This window comes from Perissodus microlepis, chromosome 12, assembly GCF_051167445.1.
Source record: "Perissodus microlepis isolate ML-2025 ecotype Zambia chromosome 12, ASM5116744v1, whole genome shotgun sequence".
NCBI classification, from domain to species: Eukaryota; Metazoa; Chordata; class Actinopteri; order Cichliformes; family Cichlidae; genus Perissodus; species Perissodus microlepis.
The window spans coordinates 3,702,931-3,712,916 of NC_140472.1; the positions used below are offsets into that span (position 1 = coordinate 3,702,931).

At 42.5% G+C, this 9,986-nt stretch overlaps 1 protein-coding gene across 1 annotated transcript; it reads right to left on the reverse strand.

The window, feature by feature from the left end:
- Positions 1–46: 46 nt before the first annotated feature.
- Positions 47–7,349, reverse strand: hnf1a (HNF1 homeobox a). Its single transcript, XM_084947115.1, has 10 exons — positions 6,204–7,349; positions 4,974–5,173; positions 4,686–4,866; positions 4,204–4,406; positions 3,855–3,997; positions 3,632–3,773; positions 3,366–3,554; positions 3,179–3,285; positions 3,015–3,099; positions 47–583 (listed from the first exon to the last, which is right to left on the reverse strand). Exons 1-10 carry the CDS (start codon positions 6,500–6,502, stop codon positions 453–455), a joined length of 1,680 nt encoding a protein of 559 aa, XP_084803241.1. The 5' UTR covers positions 6,503–7,349; the 3' UTR covers positions 47–452.
- Positions 7,350–9,986: the final 2,637 nt, after the last annotated feature.

Here is a 9,986-nt window from a genome sequence, read left to right on the forward strand (position 1 = left end):
GATTTTCTGTGTCGAGAGAATTTTCTGTGTGTCCTCGTTTCAGTGACAGTTTGTTGACGTTTGAGTCAAACAGTGTCATCGCTCAGGTGCAACTCTGGGTTTTCAGTGTTACGAAGGCGACCTGCTTCTTACTTTGGTACATCTTCATGGTAACCTACGCTGCAGACCTTACCTGCTTGTATTTCTGTTACTGTAGTTTTATCTTCTTTTGTAAAATTAGTTGCACTGCTTGTCCACGTTTCTGATTGGTCAGATCTAGATTGGAAAGAACCTGGTTTGACGTATCAAGTTCATAACAGCTTTCGGGTGACTACTTATTCTGAATGCTGATCTTTGGGTGGATGAAGCCAGTATTTTGGGTATTTTGAACTTGCTTTGTAGTACTGGCCCCAAGCTTACATGGCATACGTCCCGATTCACTCCTGAATCCAGCTGACAGTCAGGAGACTCTTTTACTGTGCTGTGGAAACCATTTGTGCAGGGATGTAGGAGCTGATTTCTGTCGGAGACGGTGAGAGGAGGTGAGATTGATGGCTTTCTGTCGCCTGAGAGGAAGGATACAGCTCGAGGCTCTCGGATGAAACTGTTAATTTAAAAAAGCAAAGAAAAGAGGCTTCAGATTGTTTGAAAACAGTTTTTTCTGTGAAGGTCTAGAAGGTAAAAAAGAGTTGCTGATATCAGTCAATTGATGTACACATGATAAGAAGTAAATAATGAAACATCTCTGATGGACAAAGACAAAAAAACACAGCTAACCACTAGAGGTGGGAATCACCATACATCCCACGATACGATATTATCACGATACGATATTATCACAATACTTAACGCACGATACGATATTATTGCAAGTTTTTTAAAATATTTTGCGATATTCAGATTCTGTACATAAAGGTAAACTTTATCAATATTCATTTTATCTAATATCAAAGTCTCACACTCAGTCTTTCTCTCATTTCAGTCAGTTTTATTGTTGACAAACTGAACGGTTTGTATTACAGTCTAGTCCAACTTAACTGAATGCAACCATCTGGTACAATTATAGCTATTCTGAACTATGCAATTTATGAAAACTATGCAGCCCATTCAGCAACTGAAGAATTTGACAGTAAATTAAAACAAAATATAATTTTACATTAAATAAAAAAGTTTTAAACTTAATTAAAATAAAATGTCTTAAATTAAAATAAGTAAACTGTCATGTTTATTTCTGCCAAAAAAAAGTTAAACACATTTGGACAGTGAAGGAATGTCAGGATTCTTGCTCAGAAAAAGGAGCTGATCAACATGCTCTGAAGTCAGAGCATGTTCCAGTCCACAAAAACTTTTTTTTTGTAACAAAATATCGATTTCTGCTGTCCCTGTATCGATACATTATTAGCAAACAAAATATCACGATACTACACAGTATCGATTTTTCCCCCCCACCCCTACTAACCACCCTGTTGGCTTATGCGCTGTAGACAGCCTTGCTCTATGCACCATGTAATGGGTAAATGTCAGCTTTTGGCTTTGTGCAGTGTTTGAACCAGTCGTCTGCTTTCATGGTCTCCTCTCAGCTGCTCCTTTTAGGGGTTTCTACAGCAGATCATATGCCTCCATCTCACCTCTAGCACCCTCCTCTGTCACACCAACCCTCTGCACATCCTCCTTCACTACATCCATGAACCTTCTTTGTGCTCTTTGTCTTTTCCTCCTCCCTGGCAGCTCCATCTTCGACATCTAATCAGCGTCTAATCTTGTCCATCCTGCTCACTCCCAATGAAAATCTTAAAACCAACTCCACCATCTTCTCCAAAGCATTAGCATCACCCCTTCGATTTCCAGCTTCAAACTCATGAGCCTGTCTGACACTCTTCACATAATCTTCCTTCAGGATCACCCCTAATCCATTTCTGTTCCTGTCTACAGCACAGTAGAACATCTTGAATCCACCTCCAATACTCATGGCCTTGGTTTGCTTCCACCTGAGGCCTGTACTATGAAGCCAGATTTTGGCTTATCCAGATAACTTCAGGGTTAACTCTGGGTGTTCTGTACTGCATGTGGTTCACTTCTTGCCATGGTAACTTATGCTTATATCCTTACTCTTATTCCCCATTATTGTATCTGTAACACGCAACTTCTGTCGGTGCTGTGCTACTGGAAACTGAATTTCCCGAAGTAACCCACCCAAGGGATTAATAAAGTTTCATCTAATCTAATCTTATGCTGTGAACCTTACCTGGACCACCTGACCAACCAAATCTCCCCAAAATAGCATCACTATCCCTGGAATCAGGCAGATCTCCATGCATGAACAAGTTCATGGAGCATCAGTAATAATGAATAAATAATATGGATTTTTAGATGCAACTTTATTCCTGTCGGCGCTAAACAATTTTACAACAATTTTATTTTTTCAAGACCTCATATCAAATTTCCACTAAGGTTGAATTCTATTTTTATATTTAGTCTTTACTCTGTTGTAAACGGCACCCAGTCTCCAGCTGAAGGAATAAAACTCAAACTGTCAGGAGCCGGTTATGTTTTGAGTTTCAGTTTCACATTTTTACTGATGCTTTTATTCGCAGCATGTTTTATTCTGCTGGATGAATAAGTTTTAAATGTTCAGCGTGTTAAGCCGTGCCTTATTAAACCCACCGAATGAAATGCAAACTGTGCATCACATTGTGACGGGAATGAGAAAGGTATCAAATGGTGATTAAAGATCTATAAACATAAATACGACTGTTATTAAAAGGATCAGATGAATGCTGCAGAAAATTGATAATCTGGTGATTTATAGCACAAAGCAGTAAAATCAGTCTTAATTCCAGTGAATCATTTTTTGTGGAAGTCATATGATTTGTAAAATGCCCCTTTCAGACCGTTTCTCCTGATTGTCAGTGAATCCAGGTAACGGAAAGAGCTCTGGTCTCCTGCAATATATCCAACTTTCCTGTCAACATCATATCATCAATCTCTATCCCTTTATCAGTCCCTACATTTACATGCTGTTTACATCTTTGTACCTGGTGCAGGTGAGTGTGGTTGCATGTTTAGAGAGTCTTCCCGTAAAGGTGCGTCTTCCTGCTCCTCAGGGTCTGTGGTCAGAATCTGCCCGAAACAAAAATCAATGATTTAGGTTTTAAAACTAGATGCTCTGAACAGACTAAGCTCTGGTCAGTCCCAGTACCTGTCTGACAGCAGTGAGGCTGGTCAGGCTGCTGCTGTCTGCGATGACCATGGCTTGGGAGAGCAAACTGGACGGGTGGTACTGGGGCGAATCCGATTTGCTGTACACTGGAACGACAAACAGATGAATGAATCTTTACTCGGGGATGACATGTTGAGCTCTAGTCTTCATGTTACTGCAGTCTTACTGTGACATGGCAGCTGTGCCATGGTTGCCATGAACGGACTGGCAGCCATGTGACTCTGAAGCTGCTGTGGTATTGGCGGCTGGGGAGAGGCGTGAAGCTGCTGCTGGAATGAGATGGGCTGCAAGGTTGTGAAGCCGCCTCCCATGTTGTTTATGACAGGCACAGTCTGAGGTTGCGTGGAGGCTAAACCTGTGAAACAGCATTGACGTTGGTCTGAGAATTTTTCCCCTTATTACAAAATGGGAAAAAAAGGGAACCAATGTTACCAATGAGAAGGGAGGACTCCCCCAGACTCATGACGCTGGGCACTGAGGCCATGATGAGGCTCTGTGAGGATGCAGGTGAGGCAGACAGACTGTGCAGGGAGGTTAGAGTGCTTACTGGTGGTAGTGGCCCACCGCTGGACACCTGAAACCAGAGGATGGCATGTTTAGGGCAGCTGGTAATTTAGCATATTGAACCACGAGGGATCCGGACACGAGCTCTCACCAGCTTGGGGTTATGGGTCTCGAGGAGTGTGTGGCTTGGCTCCAGTTGGACTGGACTCACCATGAGACGCCCCACTCTCTCCCCTCCGCTGCCTCTGGCTGAGCTCACAGTGTCGCATGGGATGTGCTGGCTGTATTTCACACCTGGGGAAACAACAATCATCCAGTCAGTCCCAGAACATTTATAAGGTTCGTGGTTTACACACATCACAGCTGACTTTGGTCGATTGCTCCAAGTCTAAATAGAATAAAGGTAAATATGAGCATCCAGCAGCACAACCAGTAGAGTCATGTCTCTAAGCCATTCTGATTTCCCTCTCAAATTTCCATGCATGAGGATGGGTTATTACCGTGCTCGGGACTGGGTGGAAGGTTGGCGTTGGCGGATGAGGCAGTCTGACTGCCGAAAGGTGTGTCGAGGGCCAGTTTGTGACGAAAAGCCTCCTCTTTCCGACGGTTAGCGAACCAGTTGTACACTCGGACTTCAGTGACCAGGTTAGAGCCGAGGCCAGCAAGCTGGGAGGGAGACACGCCCCTCTGGAGGCATTCTGCCCTGAAAGAGGAAATCAGACTCTCTTTATTTATCCAAGGATTTTACATGAAAGTGTTCTCCAATGTTCTTGGATCCAGTGACAAGATAAATATTATTTATGAAAGCTGAATAGCTAAATGAAGTGTTAATTGTTATAAATCTATAGAAATATATGATCAGATGCCAAGAATTTAGATCAATCATGTTAAAGTTTCTCACATATAGTTTGGGTCTGGATAAGTGTCACAGCAACCCTATAAAAACAAGATAAATAAACACAAATTCAAAACCCTGTCTCACCTGTTACACTCCTCCACCAGCCCCTCTCTTTCCTCCTTGCTCGGGTTCTTCTGTCGTTCGTAGGCGTGGAAGAGGATCTGCAGGGATGCTGGACCCCACTTGAACCTGTTCCTCCGTCCTTTCTTGGTGTCCTCCCCTTGGTCCTTCACAGTTGCAAGGCCATGTTTGGCATTGGTAAATTCTACATTTAAAAAGTTAGCATGGTTTTTGTTGTTGTTGTTTTTAAACACCTCACATTTTTCTTTTATTTTTGCACTCTTGGAGCTCCAGCACGGCTTGTGTACTCACGCTGGCTGATCTCGCACTGCTTCTTGACATACCAGGTGTACAGAGCAGCTCTTTTTTGGTTCTTCATAGGCGTGCCTTTGTTGAGGTGCTGGGAGAGGTGAGACTGGTTGAGTCCCGTGGACTCCACCACCTCCCGCTGAGGTAGGTTATGCTGCTGCATGTAGCTTTTTACCATTTTTGCAACATGCCAGGGATCCTCACTGTCAGACAGACAGACAGACACCTGAGCTTAAAAACTGCCCACCTTATAGTTTTGTGCATTTTTATTTAGTGGACTTTTCCTTAACAGATACCAGTATATGTAGAAGTGCTAACCAGGCAGTTTGTCACATCAGTAGGGACGTAAAATATGACCACACAGTGGGAAGTAAAGAGAGGTTTGTTGACAAAGAGAGATAAGAGAGAGCACGGGGAACAAAGTCCAGCCCTTTCAGATCACTGGAATGGAAAACATGTAAAAGATTTATGAAGCCTAATTTAACACTTCCTAATTATCAAGTTGGAAACGTCATTAAAGACACACCAAATTATTTTGAACGTCTCAAACAGCTTCCAAACATTTTGGTAAAGGTATCGGGCAAAAATTAGTTGTTTTTTTTTTAACAATCCTATTTAGAGAGAGCTTTTTTCCCACTTTTTTAAACATTTAATGTTTATGATAGAATGTCCAATGTTTATATGTCTGTGTTCCATATTTTCAGGATCAGGCCTTAAAACTGAACGGACAAAAATCACTCATGCGTTGCGCAAACACAGTCTCACATGACCAGCTCTGCTCTATTAATCTTCACCTCAGGCTCTTGGCTTATTTATTAAGAAATGGTCAGGGAATAATGATGAGGGTGGGTAATTAGTAACTAGCAAAGGAGGAACCCTCTTTATATTCGCCCAAGAGCCAGACTGCAGAGAGAGAGTCAGAGAAGCATGGCAAGGAGGGAGGATTTGGTAAAGACATGGGGACAGAGTGTAAGAAGACAATAGGAATAGTGGTGCTAACAGGTAAATGCGTAAAGTATTGCTTCGACTCTCAAGTGTGTGGTTTTGACACACGGGAGGTAACACAAAGAGGAGGAGAATCAGAAGCGGTGGCAAGGATGTTGTCAATTTTCAGAATTTATCCGACCGGGTCCTACTGGAAAAGCTGCTGAGTGAGAATAGCAGTTACCGAGACATTAGGATGATTGTCGCTGTTGCCATTAAGCTTCCAGAGAAGTGCCAGGATCTACTTACTGCAGTAGGTGCTCGACTTCAGTCCTCAGTTTGGACGCCTCCTCTGGAGGGAGCTTCTCCAGTTCTCGGAATATAGGTGGTGGGAAATCCATTTCTCCCTCCTCTGAGCTCTCTCCATCCCCCCTTTCTCCCTTCTCGTTGCCAGCACTTGCCCTGTTTCGTTCCAGTTCCCCCATGGCTTGGATCAGAACCTCCCGGGACAGTCCAGATTCCAGCAGGGCCCAGATCAGCTGCTCCTGCAGGGCCGTCAAACGACTCGGCCCCGCTTTGGCTGCCTCAGCCCTCTCCTCTACCTCCATTAGTCTTATGTCTTACCTCACTACTGCCTCGCAAACAAACACTGCTCTCATGTGCACTACCACGCTCAAACGACAGCCACACAGCCAGTGCCAGGCCCCATTATTTTATATCTGCAGTCCCTCTTCAGCTCATGAGAAAGTAAACTTTCATTTTCCTTTGCTGAATCCTCCCGATGTGTCCAGAGCTGTCCGGTTTTAGCTTTTCACTTGTTGTTTTTGCTTTCAAAGGTCAATTTTCTTTTAATCTAACCTTCCTCCTATTCACCCCCTCCTCCTTACGTGCGCCCTGTGAACTTTGTCCCTTCTCCCTCAGTCCTCAGCAGGGACCAAAGTTCATCTTAAAAACAATAAATAAAAATGAGGGGTGTTGCACTGGCAGAGTCCACAGTCTACTTCTCAGAGCAGAAAACTGATAAGACAGTGGGGGGGAAACATGACTTGGAAAGTTGGGAGCTTTTTACGTATAGCTTTTTCTCACACGGAAAGGACATTTTGGAAAAATAGTTTTGGGCTTTTTTCTTTCTTATTTTCCCTTATTTTTTCTTATTCCATACATTTTATTTGTTAATGCATATGTAAAAAATAAAGAAATAAATAAGTCAATAATGTACAGATGAGCAGGAGATCAGCTAAGCAGGAACAAAGTTTGATTTGTCTTTTCTGCCAGGAGAGGGCGCTGCTGTGTTATCTTTACATTAGACTTTGAGGAAGTTGCTTCATGTTAGGGGCCTTGGTGGAGTGTTTTCTGTCTTGAACATGAGTTCAAGACAAGAAAGGACAAAGAACAAGAAAGGAATAAGTTGGCACATCAGTTTCCTAAAACATTTCCACATTTACTGAAAGAGTGCTTTAACACTGCGCATTTCCCTTTTTCTTTTTTTTTTTTAAATCAATGTGCACAAGTTAAACACTTTGGACATCATCGACTACTTGTGACTATTTCACAAATTAAACTTTAAAAAAAGGAGCAAGATTTTCTCTTTTTTTTCCTTGTTTGAAATATATGTGCTTATTTCTAATCTGATTCCAGCAGCACATCTCAGAAAGAGCTAAGAAAAGTGCAACAAGAAATTGGACAAGTGTAATGCAAAAAGCCCCAGACGCCTGTTTTAATATCTTACATTTAATTATGTTAGTTAGCAAAATTTCCAAAGAGCACCCCAGTGATGAATCTTGTAGAAGTAAATATGGGAAGGGGTTTAGACCATGTGTGTTTTATTCCGTGTTTTAACTATGTAATAATCCAATTTACTTTAAACTCTTCAGTGAAATTGGGAAAAATCTCTGCATTTTTTGTGCATAAGGACAAAAACTGATGTCGAGTGTCTGTGATTAAAATAGACATAATTATGTAGTGAAAAATCACTGCATGGGCTCAGAAACACTTCTGAAAACCACCGCCAGTGAACACAGTCATCATGCATCCACAAATAAAAGTTCAACTCTGCCATGCATCTAAAAACAAGACCCAGAAACACTGCTGCCTTCTCTGGGCCTTACTGCTTTTAAGACAGCCTCAAGTGAAGTGGAAAACTTTCCTGTGGGCTGTGAAATTCAAAACTGAGGAGAGAGACCACCTGGTGTGTTTTCAGCGCGCAGTTCAGTACAGGGAGCACATGACTGCACATGGCATGAGGTAACCAAGAGCACCTGTGAGGGCACCATTAATGCTGAACGATGTATACAAATCTACAGCTTTTAGAGCATCAACTGCTGCCATCGTGATTATTTTAGCACGACAGTGCAACCCTGCACATCTGCAGGGTGCTGCTAAACCAGGCTGCTTGCATATTTAGCACATTATGAAGTGAAACAAAGAAAACGTGGACGTCAGCTGGAAAGCTGAAATTCTATGCAAAGCATGCAAAACATTTTCTTTTTAAAATACAGCAGTAGGCCTATGCAAATTCTGCATTTTGCATTTCTGATATGAATACAATCTTATTGATTTTTGACTGTAGATCTGATTCTTTATTGAGTCCCTTATTAATTCTTGATCAGTTTTCTTTGTGGAAATTATAGATGGACGAAGGCTTGGAAATCACTCTGCTGAGTTTGACATCTGTGCGTTGATAAAGAAATTTATATGCTTGGAGAAATATGATTCCAGTATACTGGACAACTTGAAAGTGGTTCACCATTCCCATCTCTAATGTTTAAACTTTAAACTGTTCAGCTGTTGAATTCGAATAATATTATTGTTTCCATAGATTTGCCTTCTCCCTGTCTCGCCTGCTCTCTCCCTCTCTTTTTTTTAATCCACCCTCTTGTTTTTTGACAACATAAGTTGGCAGGAAGACTAAGTTGGAACTGAACTGGAAAGGAAAGAGGGCAAACTGAATGGGAGAAAACCTTTGAGAGTTAATGTAGTCTTTTATCTTTCCTCTTTTCTCTTTACACTGTAAAATGCTCACTTTCTCTGCCTGGATCACCTAATACTATTCTCAGGTTCGGCCTATCAGCACCTTTTTGTGTTGAGCTCCTGTTACCCCACCCCACCCTTGGGAAGATGGCATTATACTGTATTTGGAAGGGTAACAGAGCTGCCTCTATCTCCCTGAGACATGCCAGTGACCTGTAATTAAGTCCCATTGTACTATTCAGAGGAAACTCCTCACCAAAACGGACAGAGGGCAGTTGTGTGTGGATTTCCAGCAGCTCAGATACCGCTGTGACTAATACCCCACCACACAAGCTGGGTTTATCAAAAAGGAACACATGCAGCACACATTAGAGCTTGCATTTTCCCTCTCTGGAGAACTCAAAGCTATGTTGATTGGTAATGAGATACAATCCACGCTGTCCATCTCTCATTAGTGAGCCATTGCTCGCTAGCTCTCTCTCTCCCCCTCTGTTTCTGTTTCTGCCTCTGCCTAGCGTTAGCCCCCACCCACCACCAACCCCACCATTCAACCCCATTGATCATGCATGCAGAAATTTAACACACCCCTTAATTCCTGTCCAAATAGCCCCTGTCCCACTTCCAGAGCTTCATCTGTTCATCTGCAGAGGGTAGAGTAGGCCTGTTTGCAGGCAGGACACTGACTGCAGCACTCAATGAGGATAAACTGTGCTGGAGAGGACAATCGCAAACCTAAATCAGTGTCTGTGTAACATAGGGTGTGTGCTGGGTTGCGCGCTCTGGGCTCGAAGTGTTTCTATAAGGCATGGAAACACTCTGGAGGCATGATCTGGAGGCTGTGTTTTTACTTGTTTTAAAGCAGTTTGGTAGAAACCAACAGAGACCATGCTAGTAGAAACCACCTAGAAACTTTGCTTCAAACCATAACGATTGCATAGGACCGCATGCATGTATACCTACTGCGAGTCAAAGCTGACATTGTCTTTGTTTGAATTGCTCAGGCTATTGATTGGCCTTAACATTAGTCACCAGGTCACATGTTGAGTCAGTGTTGAGAAGATTAGCCAGAGCTGGCTTTGGTACTAATTAAATACTTAAACCCCAGCACTGAATGAGCACACA

Excerpts from the sequence above, each read along its gene's own strand:
- hnf1a (XM_084947115.1), bottom strand. The coding sequence starts at position 6,502 with ATGGAGGTAGAGGAGAGGGCTGAGGCAGCCAAAGCGGGGCCGAGTCGT. Across the intron at positions 3,774-3,854 it reads AGACCCATAACCCCAAGCTG|GTGTCCAGCGGTGGGCCACT; the intron begins GTGAGAGCTCGT and ends CTCTGGTTTCAG. Across the intron at positions 3,555-3,631 it reads GGAGTCCTCCCTTCTCATTG|GTTTAGCCTCCACGCAACCT; the intron begins GTAACATTGGTT and ends GCTGTTTCACAG.